Below are 26,535 nucleotides of genomic sequence, written 5' to 3'. Positions count from 1 at the left end.
CGTTATTTTTCCTCATGGTGCGACAGAGAGGTTTGGTACTAATTACTCTGACTTGACTTTTCAGTGATTTAAAAATCACTTTGAGTTAGGGGGAGCGTGTTGTAAGTCAAGAATTAATGACATCATTTCTATTATGACAGTTGAGTCCAGCCAACTTGCATGCACCTCAACAGATCCACGAGGTAGTCTACTGCAGCCCACAAGCGCAGGTGCTGGATAATATTGTAACACGAAGATGGAGCAGATGGGCTCAAACTGAATGTTGTAGCTGGACTTTAAACCTAGTATCTTCATGATGTTACTTCTATCCCTCTATCACTCAAACACCCCATTGCCGACTAGCATAAATAATATCATGTGTCTAGATTTATTTAACTTAATATTTGAATATTGAGAACATTATTCTGCAGAATATTATGCATTATAGCAGAATATTTAGTTTGCTAGAATTAGAGAATAACTACATATTATATTGTACTAACTTAAGACTAAGGAATAATTCCTATACATTGTTAGTCAAGCAAGTCATTAAGAAGTTTTTTCCTCTTCTCTCTCCTTTCACAATTCAGTATAAACATAAAATGATGATGGGCCTTGTCACTTCATATGACCAAATAAGAGAATAACTACATATTATATTATACTACCTTAAGAGTTTAGACGAAGGAACACTTAAGCAAGTCATTAAGAGGTCTTTTCTCTTCTCTCTCCTTTCACATTACAGAAGAAGCAAAACAGCAAATTTAAGATCAATGGAGTATCTGGTTATCAGAAAAGATCTATGGAATATCTTCTACCTCCATTTTCCAGAAATAAGATCGATTATAACCATGAAACAACACTTGATAGAGTCGGAGTTCCCGTAATAAATGCAATCAAGACAATAACGAGAATGGAAGAAAAGACTCAGTTTTCAGGTGGTAGGTCTAAAAGATAGAAAATGCTGGGTTTGTTTTATTTTATTGTTTTGTTGTTAGGCACCCAATTGTATTCAGCTTCCACTAATAAAATAAAATTATATCCCAAAGTATAACTGGAAATATATAAACAAAGGTTAACATTGTAATATCATGACCACAATTTACATATGAAGAAACACAAAAATATATAATAGATCACAGAGAGAATTTTAAATCAATTCAATATTGATTTACCTGAGCCTCGAAACTGAAGCTTTGTATCTTACTAGATCCATTAGGGTCAAAATCGGAAGCATCTGAATTATATAACAATTCTTCCATGGACTTCATACCATTTTCATCATTGTCAGAATTACTGTCAGAAAACATTACGTCGACACCATCCTCTTGGCAGACCAAATAGCTGCTTTCGTTGCTCAGGTAAGTATATCTCCTTAAAAGCAAACCATTCTGCATAATAAACAAATTAAGGGCACGACATCATTTTCAAAAGACTAGGAGCTTTTCTATGACCAGGAAGGATGATCATCCACGTTGGCACTCACAAAGGCAACAAGCCAACTAATAAAAAAATATTAAAGTGTATAGAAATGAAAAAAATATAAAAGGGACAAAGGAATGGATAAGAAAAGAGAGGGGAAAAAAGCAGAAATTCTAGAACAAGATGTACAATGGGTAAAAGAACAGAACATGGCAACTAAGGACCGTCTCTCATAACAATAATGCTTTTAATTTTAGTATATTGTAGGAGCACCTATAATTTTCCAGTAATCAATTAGTACATGGATACTCTTATACAAATTCGCGTCTTTTTGTATACTTCTCCACTTTAGTTACACCTTATTTCCGGGGTTCCCGCATCATATCAATAAGTTATAAGCTTACATCAGGAAAAAATAAGAAAGCATCACAAAGGTTTTTATGCCCAAAAGTGTCAGCTTATTCTCTGGGGATCAGGGAAGGAGATACACATTATTGCTTTCTTGCAAAAGAACAACAAGATACACCAGAAACTATTGAGAATATCCCCTTCACAATCAAGATAGCACAGATGGTACAGCAGTTGCTGAGTAAGGATGCTCTCTAAATTGGCATTTTCTAAGGTAGAGTTGTTAGTACCTCAATTTTCACATTCACAAATCTCAGCCTCTTGCCACGTCCAATAATGATGATATGTTGAATTCCTGATGAATGGATCCCTTTCACTTCCACCTTATCGGTCAGGCGTATTGTTTTTCCACAACCATCATACGTGTACTCATCAATCCCTACGGCATCCGCAACTAGCTGTCTATTGGGAGATAATAATACTAGATCCTCTTTCTGCTCGTAAAGAGGAGCAGAGAGTATTATGCTGTTGTTTTTGCTAATAGGATCATTCTTGGGATCCATGATCTCCTCTCTACCAGTTAGCGCTCCCAAAGATGGCACAAAATACTCACAAACAGATAGTAGAAAGTCTGGTACAACAAGAATGCGAGGCTGCTGTATCCGAAGAACAAATGATTGAGATGACAATCTCCATCTGCAGTCCATCACAAACATTGTTGAAGTTGGAAATCCAACATCAGTTTCAGGAGAGTTCTGTGAATGAGCATCAATGCACGACCCAAGCATCAGCCTCATTTCAGGCTTTGTATCTGGGCGAATATCTAAAATAGAGAACTTTGGGATAGTTATGTAAAGGTCCGCCTCACATAATGATGTCATTCGGTACGACACCCAAAGACCTTCAAGCTGCAAAGACAGTGAAGAGCGCAATAAGGTAAAATCCGACATGGATACAAAATGACCAAACCACAACTTGCAACTGAAAAAAAATGAGAGAGAGAGAAAGGGGGAGAAGAAAGAAGCAAAATGTCAGACTGAGCTCAAATACAATGTCCAGACTGTACATATCATAATTTAGTATCACATACACAACCACTCACCGCAACATGAGCCAAGCATGACCCCGCATGAGTGTCATTCCACAACTCCAGCAAGGCATAGCCCACTTCCACAGCCATTATGGTAACCGTTCGTGATAGGAGTATTTGACTGTTCAAGTTCACTTTATCAGCTAGCAATTTTATTGTATCTTTTGAAGCAGATGTGCGGCTGCGGAAACTAGGTGGAAGTGTTGGGTTCTCAGAGAAATTCATGTAGAAACAATCAAGAATGACATTATATTCTTTATCTGACATCACACCGTGTAACAAACCAACCTGTTTGAAATCCAAAACAAACACTAAGACTTATAACATAAGGAATCAAACATCATGTTCAAAACCCTAAAAAAGTACTACTTATTAAAATTTTAAAAAAAAATCTAAAATAATGGAAAACTGACTTGTAAATAAAATATAACAAGCTAAGGCAAAATATAATGAGCCGCAAATAAATATGAGTCATAGAAAAAATAATATAACAGCATACGATCGAAAAAATATTATATTACACATAAAGCAATATGAAACCATGAATAGGAAGGTTACTGACAGACAACCACCTTTACTTCCAGAACAAACGTAGGGACCTTCCTGAAAACATCTCGCAAACTGCGCCGAACATAAACATGAATATCTCTGCCTTCACGTATCATTGGTTTGCCTATACATCCGTTGATCCCCACGGCCATGTTAATCCCCAAAATCTGAAATGTTACAGAGGATTTTAGAAAGTGCTATGTTTTATTCCAGGATTGTTAAAAGCAGAAATCAAGTACCTCTGCATCAAGAATATCGAGATGGACAGCTGAAGGATCTTTTTCGGGGAACCCAAACCAACAAAATTCATTTTGGACACGCAGATGGCCAAGATCAAGTTGCATGAAACTGCACATGAAGGAAACATATTTGTCTTCGCAAATTAATCGAAATGAACTGCACTAGAAAACAAATGGCACAAGTGCTAAAGCCTAGAGAAGTGAAGACCTTTGTACTTGAATTCAAGTATGCAAAGAAATTGCTAAAAACCTTTGGCTTACAAAGTGAGAAACATATGATCAAGAAAATAGATAGGGAAAAAATCGAGGGAAAGAGCAAGCAGTAGTATGTAGAACATAGTGGCAATGGTCAGTAAGGAAAAAGAGATTCAATTTATCCAACATCAAAACATGTTTGCATATTTTTGACATGAAACTTCTTGGTTCTGTCTTATTCGAGAATATGCACATACAATTAGGCATTAGCTAGTCGGTTACATGATAGAGATAGCAACATCTCAGGTTATTCAGGACGCATGGAAATAGCGGGTGAGAAGAGATGGTTTGTTTTCCGTAAAGTCATTTCATTATAAGCTTTTAGTGAGGGAATGGTTGCTTTTCCACATTTATCGGTTTGGGTTCCCAGGGCACCAAGGAAGGCGTGTTTTTTCACTTGATTTGCAGCTAGGGGAGTTATATTGACAGTTGAAAGTTCAAGGAAAAGGTGGATTACGTTAAGAAAATGGACCTCGGACCAAACTCAACCCTAAAAGCTAGCTCGTGAGGTAAGGATCGTCCAAGACAATAAAAAAGTACAAACAACGAAGCCCTCAACCAATGTGAGACTCTTAATAGTCCCCTGCATGCCTCGACCTGTCAACTACAACGTGGATAACATCAGATGGGGGCCGAACATTAAGAAATACAATAACGGGATGAATCTGGCTCTGATACCATGTTAAGAAAATGGACCTTGGGCTAACTCAACCACAAAAAATAGCTCTGAGGTGAGGGTGGCTTAAGAGCATATAAGAAGACAAACAACACATCCTTCAACCAATGTGAGACTCTTAACAGAGTACATATGTCAATTGGTGCTTCATCTGCAAATGTTCAGGTGAAGATATTGACCACCTTGTAATACATTGTTCGGTAGTAACTCGCTTGTAGTATGAGATGTTCAGATGGTTCAAGATGCAATGGGCGTTATCGAGCACAGTGAAAGAGTGACTCTCCTGCCGGAAATCTAGAAGAACGAAGAGAAGTCAAAGAGCTTAGGGTTTTGTCCTACCAATACTTATGTGGATCTTGTGGAAGGAAAGAAATAGGAGATCTTTTGATGTGATAGAGAACCACTATGTAACATTTCAGAAATACCCTCTCAATCCTAGTTTCTTTTTGAATCCATGAAGTTCTACTGTGTATAGAAGATAGAATGTCGTCTCTTGAGATTCATCTTATGTTGTAGATTCCCTACTTTTCAGAATACTGCTCGTATATTGGAGATGGATAAGCATGATTTTGCCCATGAAATAAATCATCACACCAATGATCCAACCAACTGGCACAGATCAATAGACTTCTTTTCGAGATTTCCCATATTTATAAAAATTATTTACCTTATAAAAAATGATAGAGAGAGCATAAGGCAACCAAGAGCAGTGAAGAATCAAAATACAGGAAATGGGCAAAGAAAAGGAGTGATCTTAAGAAGAAAGGCTAATAAAGGAGCAAGAGGTAAAAATATGTGCATAAGTTGTGAGCCATTATCCATGCCCCACTGACCCACGATATAATCTGGATTATCCTAAACAAAAAAAACAATTGTGAAAACCTTCTCGCATACCAAGGCGTTCCCAACTGAAAGCCAGAACCTTCAGGCATACTTTCTGTTGATTAGCGTGACTCAAGGAGATTTGATTTGGGAGTGTTGATTAGCATGATTTCAGGAGATCTGATTAAATTTAGGAGATTTGATTTTATTTGATTTGATAGTTGGATTGATTGTATAGATTTATTTCAATTCCTTAATTAGCACTAGGAGCTTTGTATAAATTTCCTTGCTCATGGGATGTAAACACATACAGAAATATAAGAAGCCTTTCATCTTCTCAAAATCTACATGGTATCAGAGTCATTTCTGCCTTTTTAGGTGAGTTATCTCCCTCGCAGCACTAGGGTTCCGTTTTTATCAAAGAGGTCGAGTTTTCTTTCTCTTGGTGGCTGTCTGCAACACAAACTCCCTCTGGTCAGTTTTGTTTTTGGAATTTGCTTTTCTATTAGGTTCGCTCGAGACAGATTTGGTTTCCAGTGAGGCAGATTATTTTTGAGCAATTTTCTTCAGATTTTATTCTGATTAGGAAAAGATATGGAGACATTCAAGGAGACGATTTCTGGAGAAATCTTGTCTTCGGATGAAATTCAGCTTCTCCATTGCCTCCTAGCCAAACTTGACTCACCTAATGTTTGCCACATCCAATCATGTGCAATGAGGTACTGCCTTTGATGCTCACTTTAATTCTTGGATTGTTGATTCTGGTGCAAATAGACACATGACAGGCTGTTCTAAAGGCATTCAAAACTATTCTCCATGTCCCAAAGGCAGTGTTATTAAAAGCGCTCGCTTCTCGCTTTAAGCGCTGAAGCGACGCGAGGCGCAGGCTATTGCTTTTCTGCTACAAAAGCAACTCACATTTAAAAAGCGCACGCTTTAACCGCTTAAGCGAGAAGCGCCTCGAAGGAAAAAGCGGAAAAAAGCGTGCTTAAGCGAGCAAAAGGCGCTAGGGATTTTTTTTTAAAAATTTTGGCAAATAAACCATCTGTTAACAAATAAACATACGCTCTTCTGCTGCTCCAACTCCAGCGACGATGACTGTTGCTCCAACGACTTCTTCTCCAGTTCTCGGTAAGTTTCTTCAACGACTTCTTCTTTTCTTCTTCTTCTGTCTCTTTTTCTTTCTATTTTTTCACTTTCTATTGCTCTGTTCTACACATCTAATTTATGTATGTTCTTCTACCCTATTTTTTTCTTCTTCTTTCAATTTTTTTCACTTTTTAAGCGCTGATTTTGTGCCCTAAACGACTTCTTCTTCTTCTGTTCTACTTTGTGCTCTGTTTTCTGCTTTATCATCTGCTTTATGCTCTGTTTTCTAGTTCGTGTGAATTAACTGTTATGTTTTTTTTTTGGTTGTTGATTGTAGTAAATTTAATTTGATTATTCAATGGCATCTATTATTTGCTTCTTGATTCAAGAATTGAAACATTTACTTAATATGTTATTTTTAATGAGTTCTTAGCCATTTATCTATGCCTATTTTATTTTTTTATTTATGCGTTAAATTGCGCTTCACATGAAAAAAGCGCGCGCTGCGCTTCGCGCTTCTCGCTTCGGTGAAGCGAGGCCTCGCTTTTTTGCGCTTAACGCTTTCCAAAACACTACCCAAAGGAGATAATGTTAAAATAGTTATTCGTTCTTTGACACCTATCTCTGTAACAGGTTCTGTTGTTTGTACTCCTAATATCAAACTATCATCCGTGCTCCATGTCCCTGAGTTCCCTGTCAATCTTTTATCTGCTAGTGTCATCACCAAAGCGCTAAACTGTAAAATCGAGTTCTTTTCCGAGCATTGTATTTTTCAGAGGAAAAATGATTGGCAGTGGTAGATTGCCTGATGACTTGTATATATTAGATGGAATTCAAAACTCTGATCAAGCCTTTTATAGGAAAAGGATATCAACCAAGAAATAATACATTAGCATAGACGGTTGGGACACCCATCATTCTTTGATTTTTTTTTTTTTTGAAAAGGTAACATATCTATTATACTAATTAAATCATCAGCACAAAAATTGTGGTGGGAGCCAAAATGTACATCATGTAGAACTTAGGCAAAAACCAAAAGTGTAACATCCTTGTTCTTCTCACAAGGAGCCTAAGACTTCTATGATTGAATCATGGTCATCAATATATTCTAATTTACACCAATAACTAAAAAGAAGAGTACAATTCATCTTAATCTTCTGTGTAGAGCTGCTTGTATCTTCAAAGCATCTTGCATTCCTCTCCTTCCATACTGTCCACCAAATAGCTGCTGGGACAAATTTTCATCTGTCTTTGTTAGAGGAATTTCCCCCTGTATTCCAACTTTCCAGAAGTTCAAAGGTTCTTCCTGGCATTGTCCACCTAATACCCCTTAGGCTGATGAACAATTCCCACAACTGTCTGGTCACTCTACAATGTAGAAACAGATGGCCAATTGTCACTGCATCTTGTCCACATAAATAGCATCTAGAACAAATTGGCAATCCTCTTTTCCTAAGATTTTCCTGAGTAAGTACTGCTTCATTAGCCACCAACCAAGTAAAGCATGCCACTTTGAATGGTATTTTAACTTTCCATGTGTTTCGAAGGCCATAAACTGTTTTGAGGCACCTAATTCAATCTTTGTAGGCTGAACTTACTGTATAACTTCCACTGCTGTGCTTCTTCCATGAAAGAGTGTCTTCCCCCTCTTGCAATCCTCTGCCTTGATCCAAGGTGTTATAGAATTCTGCAATTCTAGGCGGTTCCCAATCTTGAAGACTTTTGAATGTTAAGTTCCATCCTTGAATCCCCCATGCATCCTTCACTGTAGCTCTTTGTCGATGATTCAATGTAAAAATGTCGGGGAATAAAACCTTCAAGCTTCCTATTCCAAGCCAGTTATCCTCCCATAATAATATTTTCCTTCCATCCCTCACATTAAAATTCAGTTTGGATGAAAGACTTGGCCACAGGTTCCTAATTGATCTCCATAAACTGGTTCCAAAAGGATTTTTCACCTCCCTAGTCATCCAGAAGCCTTCTTTTCCATACTTCGCTTTTATCACCCTTCCCCATAGTGTTTTCTCTTCCCTTGTAAACCTCCACAACCACTTCATTAATAGACATTTGTTTTGCCTTCTCAGATTTTTGATTCCCAAACCCCCTTCTTGTTTACTAATGGTCAACTTTTTCCATTTAACTAAGTGAAATCCTTTCTTCTCTTTATTACCATGCCATAGGAAATTCCTTCTCATGACTTCCATTCTCCTTTCTACACTTGCAGGTAAAGGGAATAGGGACATCATGTAGGTTGGGAGAGCGTCTAATACAGAGTTAATAAGAACTAGTCTACCTCCCAAAGAAATGTATTGTGCTTTCCATCTGGCTAACTTTTTCTCACATCTATATCCCGATTTGTTTTCAAGGACTCTGGTTTGAATCTTTGTTTTGTGATGAGTGTGAATATGCCAAGCATACTAGAAACTCTTATCCTGTGAGTGATAATAGAGGCACAACTCCGTTTATGACTACTCATTCCGATGTATGGGGTCCTACCCAAACTGTTTCTTTGTCTAGTAGCCAATGATTTGTTACTTTCATTAATTGTTGCACTAAGATGACTTGGATATATTTGTTAAAAGTCAAAAGTGAAGTTTTCTCTTGTTTTCGGTCATTTCATAAGATGATTTATACTCGGTTTGATGCCAAAATAAAGATTTTGAGCTGACAACGGCAACGAATACATGGATAAAAGATTTGGTGCTTATTTGGAGTCAATGGCATAGTCCATGAGACTAGTTGATCTTCATGAGGAGATGGCCTGATTGAAGAAGTTGTTGGCACATGAATTTGAGATCAAGGATGTAGGAAAATTGCAGTACTTCTTGGGAATTGAGGTTGCTAGATCCAAAAGAGGAATCTTTATTTCTCAAAGGAAGTATATTCTGGATTTCTTGAAAGAAACTGGTATGACAGGTTGCAGACCCGTAGAATCGCCCATTGAAAGCAATCACAAGTTACAAAGCGGAGTTGGAGAATCAGTTGATAAAGAGAGATATCAGAGGTTGGTTGGAAGACTAATTTATCTCTCCCTTACTAGACCACACATAGCCTATTCAGTTAGCCTGGTGAGTCAGTTCATGCATGATCCTCGAGATCCTCATATGCAAGCTGTCTTTCACATTTTGCGGTATCTGAAGTCTGCTCCAGGGAAAGGTCTAGTTTTCTCCAAACATGATCACCTCCAAATAGAAGCCGTTACAGACGCGGATTGGGCTGGATCTCTAGATGACAGAAGATCAACATCCGGTTATTGCACACTTGTAGGAGGAAACTTGGTTACTTGAAGAAGAAAGAAGCAAAGTGTAGTTGCTAGATCAAGTGCGGAGGAAGAATATAGAGCTATGGCCCAGGGTGGTTACGAACTGCTTTCGCTACAAAAGCTACTACTGGAATTGAAACTGTATGAAAAGGGAAAAATTTCCTTGTACTGTGACAAAAAGGCTGCCATCAGTATAGCCCATAATCCAGTCCAACATGACCGAACAAAGCATGTGGAAATTGATCGACACTTCATCAAAGAAAAAGTTACAACTGGTGTCTTGAGTTTGCTTCATGTACCATCGAAAAAACAGCTAGCTGATGTGTTTACTAAAGGTCTCAACATGCGAACTTTCCATACTTTGAGTTGCAAGTTGGGCATGTGCGACATCTTTGCACCAACTTAAGGGGGAGTGTTGGTTAGCATGACTCCAGGAGATTTGATTTAGGAGTGTTGATTAGCATGATTTCACGAGATATGATTATATTTAGGAGATCTGAGTTTATTTGCTTTGATTTGATAGCTGGATTGATTGTATAGATTTGCTTTATTTCCTTGATTAGCGTTAGGAGCTTTGTATAAATTTCCTTGCTCATGGGATGTAAACACATACAGAAATATAAGAATGCCTTTTCTTCTCAAAATCTACACCTTCCTAATTTTTTTGGGTTTTAGTAGTGCAAGATTATGGGCGCTACTAAGCCTTTCTTAACTTTTTCAGAAGACCAATTGATTCGAGTGGAGCTTTTGCCAGATAAACCCAGCAATGCGGAAAGAGAAAACGGCAGAACACTAAAAGATCATCCTCCACAATCGCCCAATTATCATTTCTTGCAGCTCATCAGATCATTGGGTTAAGCACGGTTCAATTAGCTTAAGTACTCCAGGAATTAGTGATAAGGTGGTATATTGTCAGAGGTGTAAGCAAAAACTCTGAACTCCAAAAGCACAACTATATACGTGCACTTACAAAACAGCATAGCATCATGTAATGAAGTCACTGTAAGAGTCCTAATTATCAGAGGTTCCCACCTGAGCTTTGGTTCATTGGTAAGAGCATTGGAGTAATATGTGGGTTAGGCGCATGTCATGAGCTCCAAAGTTTTGCAGACATAAAGCCTAGTATTTAAGTGAAGAAAAGTAGAGAGACAGGCCCATTATCCACCGAGTGTTGAACCGTGCGCTGGCTGACCCCCGGGGATTTCTCGATTATCGAAAAAAAAGAGTCCAAGCTATTGCACCAAATAACTTCCTACTTCAATATGAGGCATCTCATTTTCAGGGGAAAAACTACTCTTAACTGAAAATTGCATAATGCAGACAAACAACCGTTTGACTAGCAAAATAGCTGGAAGATGACATTCAGTGTCCTAGTTTCCAGGAAAGACAAAACTCTAAATTGACAAATGCATAATGTAGACAAGCTAAAAAGATAATAGGTTAATGACTGACTCTTCGCTTCTGGAATTCCTTGGGACAATTATTAAGGGAGTATCGAGTGAAAGGTCCAGCTTTATTGCAGAGGCTCCATCAACCTCATATTTTTGAATCAACCATTCAATCCCTCCCACTTTATCAACGAGTTTAATAGCTTCCTCAGTATGGGGAGTGGCAAGCTCCATGAAGTACGCAGTAATCTGCAGAATAAAAAGGCATGAATCTCTGAGTTCCTATAACAATCCAAAATTTTCATGCAGACATACATACCGCAAAAATATCCCTTCGATTGACGAAACAAAACCTAGTATAATATAGAGAAGAAAAACCTAACAACTCTTATCATCTATCAGACATCCATCCACTAGGAAGGTCCAGCAATGCATGATGTCTAATTCTGCTATCATTCATAATGTTCTGACTTAGAAAACTTAAGGAACAAAAAACTGATCTAGCGCTTTCCAGGTCCATGTGGAAGTGCATGTTCACCTCCAAAAAAAAATTATTACGTTCTTTTGTATTGTACTGAACGAAATCATACCACACAGTTGACAGTGAGAATACCCACTAGTTATAATTAGAGCAATGCATCAAGAAATGCTAAGTCACAAAGAAGGCAAATGGAAAGAGCAAGTTTTATATGTTAAAGAAATAAAACGCTTACCTCTTGAACAAACCTATAAAGGAAAACTATACGAACTGCTGAAAGTCGACCCCGCAAGCTGTAGTCATATCCTTCATAATCGTCATCTTCTGTACTATGAGACTTAAATACAAACTGATGCAAAGGAAAAATCATCTTAGTACAAAGAAATCGAAATATCTGTTACAAACAACATACCCAGTGTGGTCCCATAAGTGGGGCTAAAGAGATTAAAACAGGTAGCTACGACAGAACCCCAATTAATCGCATATTCCATATGTGTGCGTGTGTGTGTATAAGAAACAACAACAACAACAACCCAGTAAAATCCCACTAGTGGGGTCTGGGGAGGGTAGTGTGTGCGCAAACCTTACCCCTACCCCGAAGAAGTAGGGAGGCTGTTTCCGAAAGATGTGTGTGTATAAGAAAATATGAGAAAATTGGACAACTGACTCCCATCCATAAAAAGGTGGCGGCTTGAAAATTCTGTTCAGAGAAATAGCTGAATACCTGAATGAGTGATTCAGCCCCTTGATTACGAATATCACATAGCCAACCCCATCGCTGGTCGGAACCAAGTGTTAGATCACATAGTCTGAAGTTTCCAAGGGTGCCTTCTATGGAAGTAGAACTTGGATGAACCTTGTCAGATATAAAAGTAAAATATCAGGACAAAAAACATAAAGGCATAAATTCTAAAACTGCGATCATATGGGTGGGAATCCAACAAGAATATGTCTGAATGGCCAAGTAAAATTCAAAAGAGAGAAAAAGCAATATGGATTTAGCATCATGCAAGGGTCCCACCTTAATATCCAGCAGAAAACTTTCTTGCACAAACATAGCAAGCTGAGAACCATCCTCCTTATTGAGGAACACTGTAACACTGTCAACATTCATGTTTAGAATAAACACAACACGGTCTTTTCCACGACCAAGCAACCCTTTGACATGTGTATGGCCGTGTTCTTCTGTTTTCTCTTTGTTCAATGAAGATTCATCTGGATCTTTCGGGAGATCTTCACTATTTAACATGTTATTTCCTGAACTCAGATCAAAGCCAAAATCGATCAAAGCAACAAGAGTAGGTCTGTTGCAAAAGAATTCCAGCTTGGACATACTAACACTCATCTGAAATTTTTCAAAGGGAAAAGCAACAGGTAAGTGTATCTCTCCGGCTTTTGTTCCTTCAAGAAAGCTATATTCAAGTCAAGTATGCTACCTGCGTATCTATGCCATCATAATCAGGAGAATCAGGAGTCCTTGTTATAAATGTTAGAGACACAAAATCAGAGTCATCAGACCCCAATGCCTCATAGAAAATATCACCAAGAACACTTCTTCCCCTCAATAGCTCCTTCTCAGGGGTAGTAGCTTCAGCAGAATCTGTAAAGGATAAGAAATCTGGCAAGGCATCCTTGAAAATATCATCCTCTTCTATTACCATCAAAGGTAGCTCTTTCCCATGAGGTTCCAAGGGGTCAGGACAGCTGGCAGCACCATGATCCATCAAAACAGAGCAAGCCAGATATTGGTGACCCGAACATAAAGAACGTTGAAGTTCATCCTTAATTTTCAAGGAGTGCAGTTTCATCTTTACTGTCAAGTCACCTTCAGAATGCAATACACGCACCTGGTAAAGAATATAACTCCATTTAATGTTTAATTTTTAAAACAACGATGCATAGTAGCTGATGAATTTCAGTTTAACTATCACTAATTAAAGCTAAATTGTGAAAGGAGTTTCACAAGACAGCATTTGAAACTAAATTGTTAACAGTGTTCTTGATTCCACATGCATTTAACAATCTGTACATAGAAAAGGGTTATCGTCTACATGAACATGAGTAAAGTTCACAATGCTAAAATCCCTCCTGACTGCATAACCTGCAGAATATGGTCTGTCAGACATGCAAGAACCAAAGAGCTATTGCAGTTACATGGCAAGCCCTTGTTCCCTTTAAATTCTTGAGTAAGTTCCACGCCGAGATACAAATTTGAAATTTATAAAGAAGACTAATACTGTTATAACAATATGCAGAAATGTTTACAAAATTGTCCTTCATAGCTTTACAAAATAAAAGGCTTAGATGTGAGCTTGTTGGCATTAGATAATCAAACTTGTAACTTCTCCTCATGATGCTTATCCTATAGCATTAACAGAATACCACGTTGATATTTCAAGATCAGAACATCATTTCAATCTACAAGGTTGAGAATATTTCACGGTTCATTGAATTCACTAACAGGATCTCAAATCTGCAAAACCTTTTACCAACCCTTCCTTTCCTATCAATATTCAATATTACGGTAATTCAATCGACAACCAAAGTCATGTATCAACAATTTTCCTATAACTTATTGTCCAAATACAGGGAAGCAAGCATTCAGTCAAACACCAGACAGCTGAAATACAAATCTCGTACAAATGTACGACAAAGCACAGTAAGGAGATTATGAACACACAGATTTGACTATTACTATGTTGTTGGTAACATCTTTTATATAAAGATTAATTAGACGCATATCCATACGAAGTTCTGAGTGCGTGCATCTGTAGGCATATCCATAAAATGTGTGTCTCTCTCTTAGTGTGTACGTGTTAGAAATTATGTAAATAAGTATAGTCCCACGTGGAATAGGACTAGAGTATGTATTGTGTATAGTTATAAATAGGGGTCATAGTATATAGTTAACACATCAATAATATATATTTTTCCCTCATTTCTCACATGGTATCAGAGCCACCGTGAAAGATTCGTCGCTATGCAAAAATACCAGCGATTCCGGGAAGAAAAAATCAATTAATTGAAAAACATTTATCTGTCGATGTTGTGCAAAAGCCAACACCACCACGAGGTAGATCAGCTTCCAGCGACCAACCCGTAAAAAGTTTATCTGTCATGACAAACGTCCTTCATGACAGTTTGGTCGTCCAGCGATTCCGGACCTACACATACTATTTTCTTTTTTTGAGAAGGTAACAAGTTTTGTACGTATATTGACTGCATTAAAGGAAACAGTCACAAAATGGTATAGGAAGATCCAGATTCCTGTATTATAAGGTTCCCAAATCTTCAATAACGAATTCTGGATCTTCCAAATACTCTTGTTTACACCAAAAATGAAAAGGACTAAACATCTCATTATCAATTTCTGCCTTTCTGGATGGTGCTTCTTGTGTCTTCAAAACATCTTTGATTCTCTCTAACCAAACTGTCCACCAAATGCAGGGTGGGACAATCTTCCATCTCTCTTTCTGGTTGGGGGAAGTACCATGTTTGCTCCAGCATCTTACAACATTCAGTATACCCCTAGGCATTACCCACATGATCCCTTTTAGATAAATGAAAATCCTCCATATTTGCTATGTGATCTTGCAGTGTAAAAAAAGATAGTTGATTGTCTCGGTTTCTTCACCACATAGCTAGCATTTGGAGCATAGTGGAGAGCCCCTCCTAACGAGATTGTCCTATGTCAAAACTGATTTTGTAGCCAACACTACAATACGATAAACAGAATAAAACCATATCGAGGTCCTAATTGTACGACTTTGGTAGCCATGTAAAGCAGACAACTTTGAAGGGAATTTTGACTTTCCAAATTAGTTTCCATAGCCAGGAACCAATCTGGTTGTCAGCTAGGTTGAATTCCTTGTATGCTGATTTGACCGTGAAGTTTCCTTTCTTGTTCCCTTGTCATAAGATACAATCTTCAGAGAAAGTTATTCCTTTGAACTGATTCAATGTGTTGTAGAATTCTGTTATCCTTGCAACTTTCCAGTCATTAAGAAGTCTTCTATAGCTGAGGTTCAATGTACCAACCTTGAGTTGACCATATCTCTCCAACAGTAGCTCCTTGTTGAAGTTCAAGTTGTAGATCTCAGGGTATAGCTCCTTCAGTGTGGTTTGACCAAGAAAGTTGTCTTCCCAAAGGAAGTTTTAGGCCATTACCTATTCTGGACTTGGCTTTGTTTCTGAACCTTGGCCACAAGTTCCCGATAGACTTCCAGAGGCCTACCCCATTGTCCAATTTCCTTCTACTCCATATTTTCTTTTGATTACTTCCTTTCAAAGTGAGGTTTCATTAGAAGCATATCTCCAAGGCCACTTCATCATCAAGCTCTGATTTTGTATTCTCAGATTCCTGATTCCTAACTTCCTTTCATTTTTGCTCATTGTTAAAGTATACCATTTGACCAAATGAATTTTTGTTGTTGTCACTATTGCCCTCTCACGGAAAGTTTCTTCTCATTGCATCTATTCTTTTGACCACGTTAGCAAGGATGGGAAAAAGAGACATCATATAAGTAAGTAAAGCATCAAGTACATTGTTGATCAAGATTAGCCTACCTCCTAAAAATAAGTATTGACTTTTCAAGTTGACAAGCTTCTTTTCACATTTCTCCAGGACCTTATTCCAAATCCCCTTTGACTTTCTCTCCCAAAGGCATACCCAAATAAGTAGCAGGTAGTTCCCTATCTTCCCTCCTAAGATATTAGCCAGTTCTTAAAATCCATTAATCTCATTAACTGGACAGAGGTGGCTCTTGCTTCAGTTAATGTGCAACCCAAAAATAGCTTCAAATAAAATGAAGATCACCCTCATCATCTTCAGTTGTTCTATGTCAGCATCACAGAACACCAGTGTGTCATCTGCATATTATAGGTGTGTAATTTCCAGGTGGCAATCTGCCCTGTGAGACACATTGAAAACCTTGATCCAGTTATTTGTTTGAGCAATTTTCAACATGTCATTTAGGCCTTCCATTGCAATAATGAATAGGAAAGGAGACAGAGGATCACCCTGCCTTAGCCCTCCTTGTGATGCGAAAAACTAGCTTTCCAAGGATAGAGAATCTTACTGTGCTTATGCAGAACTTGATCCAGTTTAGTAGAAGTCCAAGCAGAAAGTTCCAATTTAGATGATCAAATGCCTTCTGGATGTCTAGATTGCAAAGTATTCATGATTTCTTGCTTTTAATTGTAGCATCTATACACTCATTAGCAATGAGAATGGCATCCAAAATTTGTCCACCTTTGATAAAGGCCATCTGTTGAGTGTCTACCAGTTTGTGCACGACTTTCTTGAGTCTCTCAGCCAGTAGCTTTGAGATAATTTTGTAGATACTACCTATAAAACTTATAGATCTGCAATCTTTCAGTTCTTTTTCACAGAGAAGTCATCAAGGCCAGGAGCTTTGTGTCCGACGCATGCTTGGACACTGCTCCAGATTTCTTGAGCTTCAAATGGACTCTGTGGCATATGATTTTCTTCTGCGGTGATTGTGGGGCATACTCTGAGGTTGCCTTGAGGTCTCCATTCTTCTGCTTCTATTCGATATTGGCAAGGTTCCTCACAGATTGTCCTTCTATTTCTAGTTGGCCGATGTTGTTTTGCCTCCTGTGAGCATTAGTTGTTTTGTGGAAGAACTTAGTATTCTTATCTCCTTGTTTCAACCATGTCGCCCTGGATTTTTGCCTCCATGCCGCTTCTTAATGTCTAGCAATTTCCTCAAACTCCACATAAACTGCAGCTTTGGTGAGTACCTCCTCCTCATTTAAGTTCCTGTAATCTTGAATCTAATCTAGCTCAGACAATTGGGTGGTAATACCGAGCTTCTGCATCCAGGTTCCCTTGAATAGTTTTACTCTAATTTCTAAGTTTGTCTTTCAAGGCTTTCAGTTTGAAGGCTAGGATGTAGTCAGGTCTTCCTTCAATGTAATTGAGTTCCACCCGTCTTTAACTCTGTCTTTGAACCCCTGTCTTCAACCACATTTTCAAATTTGAAATAAGTGTAAATTGGCTCCTAGTTCCCACATTGTAGTAAAAGTGGGGTGTGATCAGAAGTAGCCCTGTGAAGAGTCGATTGTTTTATGTTTCTAAAGCCCTCATCCCAGTCTTCGGAGATCAAAAATCTGTCTAGTCTAGCTGCGGTATTATGTCTGACTCCTCTCCTCCAAATGAATCTTCCTCCAAACAATTGTAAGTCCACCAAGCTCATATCTTCAATGAATTCAGAGATATCATTCATTGATCTAGTGAATCCGGTACAATCTTTTTTTATGAAGGGAATCGAACTGTGTTGAAATCCCCCCAAATGACCCAAGGACCAGAGAACAAGCCCCTAGCTGCACCATCTTCCCACCAAACCTCTTCTTTTCCCTGTCTATCATTTGGGGCATAAATACTGGTTAAGTGCCAACTAAAATCCTATAGTGAATTTGCAAGAAATAGGAAAGGACTCCAAGCTGCTGATTTCCCCTTCCCAAATCTTGTTATCCCACATAATTAAGATGCCTCCCCCGGTTTCACTAGCTTCCAACTGTGCAAATTTCCCCCATCTGTTTGCCCAAAATCTTTTACAATACCCTTGATGTCTCCTTCTAATTTGGATTCTTGAAAGCAATATATATTAGCTTTCCAGGTGTAATGCAACTCTTGATCATTCTTCTCTTCATTGCCTTGTTTAAACCTCTTACATTCCATGATATAATGTTGACTTTCATTCATCTTTATTGATAAGGAAACCCCCTGCTTCTGGTGTCGTTATATCCAACCTTTTGAGCTCCTTAGAATACTTTGGTTTTGGAGTTGATTACACCATCAAATTTGTGTCGCCCTTGTTTGTTTGCCTTTTATGATCAATCTTCATGAATAACTGTAGGCCTCCTTTTCACATCCTTTGAAGTCTACACCAAATTCTTTGCTTAGTTTGATGATGTTCCGGTGAATCCAGATAGGATTATCGAATTCGAGGTCCTTCTCAACTACTTGGTTATGAATATTCAGTGGTTCTACCTCTTCAATTGCGCAGGTCGTTTCTTCCCCTGCTATGATGATCTGCATGTTGTTACAGTTATGTATGTCGATCGAGGAACTTGCTAATTCTTTGGCATAATTAGTGTTGTTTTCTTCGTTGCATGCATTATTTAAGGTTTCTATGTTTATCTCTTATTTTGTTGTTTTGATCGTGTCCTCCAGATTTGGTTCTGTATGGTGGGTTGCATATTGTAGAAAGATAGGAGAAGAAGGAGAGTTAGCAGCTATTTCTTCAACCAGTGGGTTAGGCCTCATGTCTGATTTAAGACCATTAGTGGACTTGTCCTCCATGAGGCTTTGGGCCAAAATCTGGGCCCAAATTCTTCTTTAATTTGAATTGGGGCCTTCTAATTAAAGGATCAGAAGAAGGGCCAGCCTCCTCACCTGCCAGAACATGTGTGACCTTTATATCATTAGACATAGGATGTACTTCCTTAGAACAACCCACGTGCCCCATCCAATGGCAAAAGCCTTGAGTCCCTCCTCTGCAATTGTAGGTTGCTCTATTATCCGCTGGTCCATATCTTTCTCCAAACTACCATTGACGGCACAAAATCTCACCGGAGCTTCGCACTAAATATGAATTGAGAATATAATCCATGCATGCTTTATGTCGACCAACTTCGGGATTAAATCTCCGTTACCTCTCACCAGCAACCTCGTTCATTTCAGATGATTTTTGAGTTCCGTTTCTTCTTGAGTCTGAATCCAACCGCCACAGAAGTCTCCTACTTCTATGAAAACTTTCTAAGACCATAGGTGTAAAGGCAGTCCCACTAGCCTAATCCAGGTTTTGCAAATGTCATCACATCTTGAGATGGAGCCCACTTTTGAAGACCACCATTGAAGAAGAAACTTGTGGAGTTTCCAGTACCAGACTCCCTTCAGGATGTGTTCTGCAATTTTCTCCGAAGAGGAAGCAATTATAGCCCATCTCATAGATATTGACTCCGTATGAATGCTTCCAAGTGCTACTAGCCCATTGACAAATTTCTGAAAGAGTGGGAGTGTCAGAGATCCCAAAAGGTAGACTACCCACCAGCCTCCTTGAAAGGAGTTCGGTTTGAGAAGAGCTGAGTCCTTCCGAGATGCTGATAACACCACATTTTTCCTGAGTATTGGCTTTATTTATTTCTCTAGTAGTCCATTTATTTCTTCTGATTGTTTCTGTGTAAAGAAACCATCAACTGTCTTCCCGGGAATAAATGTAACTGCCTTTTACGCTTTGAAATTAATGAATTGAGATCTTAAAAGCAATGTCCATCCGCCCCGTATTGAATGCCAATTCTGGTATAATAATAACTGATCTTCTCCTGCCCGGAGCCTTGCCTTGCAAGCCAATAGTATTGATATAGCGACCATATTTGTTGTAATTTCTCAAGCAGAACTTACCTTGGAATTTCCATCGTCTTATGAAGCTTCCTTTTATTTTCGGAACTTCCTTGATGGCATAACATAGCCATTCCATCGTATTTTGGCTGGAAAAGGTTCTTGTGATCATATTACGACTTCGTTCTATCCAGTTGTACCATGTTCTGCCCTTGATTCATCCCTCGTAATATCATATGATTTGAAACCCACAGCAAAATATAACTTATTTTGATCCATTACCACTAAGAAATTTGGTTGACGTTGCCGGCGAAAACCCTTTGAAGGTGGTGGAGCTAGCTGGAAAAGTTAGGAGATATTAACCTCGGGAAAGGTGCCTGGGAGCATTTTTTTGTGATGGCTCTCAGTCATTTTTTTATTCCGATTCGCAAATTTTCCGTCAGCTACAGTGATTTTTCGGCAGAAACATTGTTTCCTTTACCTGTTTCATCAAGAAACCGTTGATTGTTTTAGTTGGCGATATTTTGCTAGGACCTCTCTTCAATCCAACGATATCTTCGGGATTTGATGCATATTGTTCTAAAAATACGAGTTCTGGAAATTCAAGCTTCATGATTACTTCGGAGCCCTTAATGGGAAGTTCAAACTATTTAGCTTCTGCTTCCTCTACTTAGTTGTAGTATAAGGATCAAGATGTTCAAGATCACTTAACCAAAAAGGCTAGTGAGTGAGATGAAAAAACCAAAGCACTTTGGAAAAAGAACGACGTTCAACTATGTTGCATCATGTGGCGATTTATTGATTCCAAGTTGATGCCCTGTTTCCTCTACTCAAGAAATGTCATTTAGTTTGAGAAAAGGCTCGTTGATGTGATATCGCGAATGACAAATTTAAGAAACGGGAACGGGATATGTCTACTTATTCGGACTAAGTACAAGCAGTCTTGGAGAAAGTTGAGAAGTTGATGCCCGTTTCTGCTAGTATTGAAAAGCAACAAGAGCAACGACAGAAGATGTTCCTAGTTCTTAGACTCGCTGGACTTCCTAATGACCTTGATTCAGTACACGACCAGATTTTGGCTAGTCCTACCGTTGATGCATTATTCTCTCGATTACTTCGTCTTACTGTAGCACCCGGTCACCCGGTGATCTTATCACAGACATCTAACTGGTGCGATGAACGTGAGTCTAGTGGTCTTGTATGTCGATTGCGTCAGTCACTCTATGGTCTATAACAGTCACCTCGAGCCTGATTTTGTAAGTTCAACACAATTATTCAGGAGTTTGGCATGACTCATAGTGAAGCTAATTACTCTGTGTTTTATAGGCATTCTGCTTCAAATCGCTGTATTTATATGGTGGTTTATGTTGGCGATATTGTTATTACCAGCAATGGTCAGGATAGTATTACTAAGTAGAAGCAATATCTCTTTCAGCACTTTCAGACTAAGGATCCGGGCAGGTTAAAGTATTTTTCAGGTATTGAAGTCGCTCGATCTAGGTCAGGTATTGTGATCTCACAACGGAGGTATGCGTTAGACATGAATGACATGTCGCAGACCCGTTGACACTCCTATGGATTCGAGTTCTAAATTTCTGCCAGGATAGGGGGAGCCGTTTAGCGATCATACAAAACATAGGCGGTTGGTTGGTAAGTTAAATTACCTCACAATGACTAGACCTGACATTCCTTTCCTATGAGTGTTATGAGTCAGTTTATGGATTCTTCCTATGATAGTCACTGGAATGCAGTTGTCTGCATTCTTTGGTATATAAAATCAGGCCTAGACAAAAGATTATTGTTCGAGTATCGAGGCCATGAGCAAATCATTACATACTCATATGTTAATTGGGCAGGATCACATTCTCATAGACGTTCTACGCTAGATATTGTGTTTAGTCGGAGAAAATTTGGTGTCTTAGAAGAGCAAAAAACAGAATGTGGTCAATCAATCTAGTGCAGAAGCAGAATATTGAGCAATTGTTATGGCAACATTGAGCTAGTTTGGATCAAACAGTTGCTCAAGGAGTCGAAATTTGGTGAAATCAGCCAAATGGAACTTGTGTGTGATAACCAGGATGCTCTTCATATTGCATCAAATTCAGTGTTCCATGAGACAACTAAATACATTGAGATTGACTGTCACATTGTTTGAGAAAAGATACTCTCAAAAATATTGCTACAAAGTTTGTGAAGTCGAATAAACAGCTTGAAGATATTTTCACCAAGTCCCTCACTGGTCCTCATATTAGCTACATATGTAACAAGCTCGATACATATGATTTGTATGCACCGGCTTGAAGGAGAGTGTTAGATAGCTATGTAAATAAGTATAGTTCCACATGGAATAAGAGTAAAGTATCTATTGTGTATAGTTATAAATAGGGCACATTGTATTATAGTTAACATTAAAGGCATGCATGATACTCTTGATTGTCAAGACAGGTTTAGCTTTTTATTAGTTATAATTTTGGAATTGCCTTGGTGATTGACACGGCATATTCAAGGGAGGTACGATGGTGAATGTTATTTGCAGATGATAGAGTATTGATCGACGAGACATGCAGCGGAGTTAACGATAAACTAGAGGTTTGGAGACAGACCTTAGATTTCAAAGGTTTCAGGTTGAGCAAGACTAAAACAGAATACATGGAGTGCAAATTTAGTGACGCGTCATATGAGTCGGATGTGGAAGTGAAGATTAATACACAGGTCATCCCCAAGAGAGAAAGTTTCAAGTATCTTGGGTTAATAACCCAAGAAATGGGAAGATCGACGAAGATGTCACACATCGTATTGGAGCAGGGCGTGTGGTGTCCTATGTGATAAGAATGTGCCACCACGACTTAAAGATAAGTTTTATAGACTGATTATTAGACCAACTATGATGTATGTGGCAGAGTGTTGGCCAGTCAAGAACTCACGCGTTCAGAAGAAGAAAGTAGCGAAAATAAGGGTGCTTAGATAGATGTGTGGGCATAGTAGAAGAGGCCGCCATAGTGGACAAAATGCGGAAGCGAAGCTGAGATGGTTCGCACATGTAGAGAGGAGGAGCACAAATGCCCCTGTGCATGTAGAGAGGATGAGCACAAATGCCCCTCCTTTAAGGAGAGGTAGAGGAGGACCGAGAAAAAATTAGGGAGAGGTGATTAGACAGGACATGGCACATCTTCAGCTCAACGAGGACATGACCCTAGATAGGAGAACATGGAGGTCGAGGATTAGCGAAGGTTAGTAGGTAGTTAGGCAATTTCTCTTTTTCGAGGAGAGCATGGTTCTAGTTTAAAGCACCCTTTGTCAGTATCATCACTATTTCATTTTTGCTGTCAATACTTCTTTTCTCTTCATGATAGTATTTTACTCATGTATTTTTTAAACCTGTTTTGGAAACACTTTTCTTGAGTCGAGGGTCTATCGGAAACAGCCTCTCCACCTCCCACAAGGTAGGGGTAAGGTCTACGTACACCCACCCTCCCCAGACTCCACTTGTGGGATCACATTGGGTATATTGTCTTTGTTGTTGTTGTTGTTGTTGTGGTAGTAGGTGCACATCAGTTAACTGCTTAATTGGTGCTACCTCATAGCCAGAGGGATTAAGAAGTCATATCTCATAATCTATGGGATTAGGGAGAATGATATGTTTGATGCTAGACAACTGAGTCTCTGTTTAAACTCAAAGCAGTACTACAACCCAACTATTCAAATATGTGCAAATAAAGCACAACCTTTCAGAATAAGAACACACTATTCTTTTTTTTGCCTGGTTAATTGCTCTTACAGTCCACTTGTATGATGGGGTCTCCACCGCCACGCGCAGTATAAAAAGCTTAGTTCCACCCCCTTATGTGATTGATAAGTATACTAGATGTTAAGAATTTTAATAATATGGTATCAACACTATAATTATGCCTTAAACTTCGAAGATATTATTATGAAATAGTTGGAAAAAACTTATTGTGTGTGATTTTCCAATTCAGCATATTTGTAGAAGGAACTTAAATATGTAAGCTTGAGGGAATCATCAAGCTAATCAAGCTGAGCATTCCAAAAAACTCTTCCTCTCTTTTCTTTCTTCGTGGAAATTATTACGCACTCCATGTTAGCACATGTTTTGGAAAATGTTTTTCAATGTAAATTGTTAATAGTTTATTTTGACAAAAAAGAAAGACAGATTAAATATAAGAATAGGTGAAAATGGCTGAAAAGTAAAAAATGAAGTTTAGCAGAAAGATTGTTTTAAACTTGATTGCTAGTCAAGCTACTAATGAAACTTGGAAACAATTTTATAAAGTGTGCAAGACTAAATGAGTTGGGTAGTTAAGAGATAAAAAAGTTGACAGGGCAGTCACCATTTTAATAGTGTAGATACTTGTGTAGCTAGGGCTATAAATCGGTCAAGCACTTCAGAAGAAAATATGTATCTTCTTGACCCCTTAACTTGTCGAACCAAGTAGAAATTGAGCTTCAATTTCTATTCAAATATCCAAAAAAAAACTGGCTAAAACACCTCAGCATTTCGCAAACCTTTCAATTTACTTTCTAATTTTTTCCTCCAGAAACAATACTACATGAGCAGTATTTAACTTACGAGAAAGGAACTTCACAACACGTCATAGGTCATCTTGCTTGACCAATTGAAGATTTAATCAAAGAACAGAAAATGAGTTTTCACATACATTGACGTAGGAAAGGCAAAGTCCTTCATGAATTAAGTACAAGGGAGCAAAATCTATTGTGCTCATGCCATGCATCAAAGGACAACTGTTCATACAATCCCCCCTCCAACCCCCAAACTTTATTAAGAAATATATATTTTTAGCCGCTCCCAAAAATAATATCCAACAAAATGTATTATTTTTATATATGTGCATTATATGCAAAAATTATACATTTTTTTTTTTTTTGAGAAGGTAAAGTGTCCAGTATATTCAAAAAATCATCAGCACAAACTTTGTGCTGGAAGCCAAAATAGGCAATTACAATATGGAAAAGCAAAAATATTGTCCTTGTTCTTCTTACAAGGAACTCAAAACATCTAGGATTGAATCAGGATCCTCTACATATTCTGATTTACAGGATCCTCTACATATTCTGATTTACACCAAAAACAAAAAAGAAGAATACACTTCATCTTAATCTTTTGTAGATAGTTGGTTGTATCTTCAAAGCATCTCAGGTTCCTTTCTTTCATACACTTGCCGGCTAACGAATGCAATTAGTACCAGCCAGTTTTGTATTTTGCGCAACTTTATTTCTCCTATTGATGCATATTTTTCTTTTGATAGGTCCCGAGTACTGCCATCCATGGCAGATAATTTACTTGATCAAATCCTACACAGAATCTAAATACATACTCCCTCTGTTCCAGTTTAGTGAACCTATTTCTTTTTTGGTTAGTTCCAAAAAGAATGACCGTTTTCTAAATTTGGTAACAATTTAGCTTAAACTTACAATTCTACCCTTAATGAGAAGCTTTTATAACCACACAAATACTCCGGGGCCCTTTTTGACTTGTTTAGGACCACAAATTACAAAAGTCATTCATTTTTTTCTTAAACTGTGTGCCCAATCAAACAGGTTCACATAAATTGGAACGGAGGGAGTACAACATAATAAAGATAACCAACTAGAAACTGTACTAAAGTATAGGAAGTAAGAAAAACCTTTCCACCAGCAGCAAGAACATCAAGCAGTAGTGTCTCGTCAAGTCTCTCTGCAAGATCATCTACAGCCTGCAAATTTGATGGGAAACAAAATTGAAGAAACATAAGTCTTTGTACACCAACTAAAATCATCACAAGGCAAAAGAACCAAGTAAAGCAAAATACTTCCACGAAATCTGGACAAAATAAAGATTAGCAGGGACGACAATCCCGACAACCAACCTTTACATATAATGACAATTTCATCTCAATCAGTGTTCCATTAAGAACAAGCTCAGCTGCCCTCGGATTTACAGCTCGAGGTTCAGCAATTTCCATTACACCGTCACTTAGTTCTCCCAGTATGTTCATCGGAGGAGGAGCCTAAACCCAAAGACATGTAAAAAGGTACTGAGTTTAAGGTGGTTACAGGAAGTTAGACAAAGAAGAAACAGAAAACCAATAGACACTATTTGTATATCATACAGAAGCTCGATAAGTGGCTTTTGTAAGTTCTCTCAGCCAAGTAGCCTTCGTCTCCTCATCACGGAACTCTATTATCATGGTGCTAGAGGACTCCAGAACCTAATGAAGAAAAGTAAAACACATGGAAGAACAAAAAAGCACTTGGACTCATGATGTAATGAGGAGAGTAAAATACATAGCAGAAAGAAAAAAAGAAACACATTGGTTGTGGTACCACAAAATTTACAATAATTTGGAATAGATGAGAAAGAGCCATGTTACTCATCCTGTACATGCAGGAACAATCAGGGTTTAAGGACTAATGTAGCCACATCCACTAGGTTAGCCAATAGCTAAACTACCAAGGCTTGGTTGCGATCATGGAAAGAACCCTTGCTTGTCCATGATATAAGGTACTTCAGCTCTCCTTTATGGCAATCCCAACATCATATCTGCTTTCATTTTA

General features: G+C 38.3%; 1 protein-coding gene across 1 annotated transcript in view; it reads right to left on the bottom strand.

Moving 5' to 3' along the window:
* The window catches only part of LOC109210755, a 93,448-nt gene that overhangs the window by 28,855 nt on the left and 38,058 nt on the right, over nucleotides 1–26,535 (bottom strand). Inside the window, exons 23-35 of the mRNA XM_019374216.1 lie at nucleotides 26,091–26,189; nucleotides 25,848–25,988; nucleotides 25,626–25,694; nucleotides 13,034–13,444; nucleotides 12,619–12,942; nucleotides 12,322–12,453; nucleotides 11,833–11,946; nucleotides 11,184–11,368; nucleotides 3,628–3,736; nucleotides 3,412–3,555; nucleotides 2,852–3,127; nucleotides 2,040–2,657; nucleotides 1,155–1,370 (exon numbers count right to left, since the gene is read on the bottom strand). Coding sequence (XP_019229761.1) covers nucleotides 1,155–1,370; nucleotides 2,040–2,657; nucleotides 2,852–3,127; nucleotides 3,412–3,555; nucleotides 3,628–3,736; nucleotides 11,184–11,368; nucleotides 11,833–11,946; nucleotides 12,322–12,453; nucleotides 12,619–12,942; nucleotides 13,034–13,444; nucleotides 25,626–25,694; nucleotides 25,848–25,988; nucleotides 26,091–26,189 — 2,838 coding nt within the window. The remainder of the gene's footprint in view (nucleotides 1–1,154; nucleotides 1,371–2,039; nucleotides 2,658–2,851; nucleotides 3,128–3,411; nucleotides 3,556–3,627; nucleotides 3,737–11,183; nucleotides 11,369–11,832; nucleotides 11,947–12,321; nucleotides 12,454–12,618; nucleotides 12,943–13,033; nucleotides 13,445–25,625; nucleotides 25,695–25,847; nucleotides 25,989–26,090; nucleotides 26,190–26,535) is intronic.

Source organism: Nicotiana attenuata, unplaced genomic scaffold (assembly GCF_001879085.1).
Source record: "Nicotiana attenuata strain UT unplaced genomic scaffold, NIATTr2, whole genome shotgun sequence".
Taxonomy (NCBI): domain Eukaryota; kingdom Viridiplantae; phylum Streptophyta; class Magnoliopsida; order Solanales; family Solanaceae; genus Nicotiana; species Nicotiana attenuata.
Note: the sequence above shows the minus strand (reverse complement) of the source record. Positions and strands in the feature narration are given on the sequence as shown.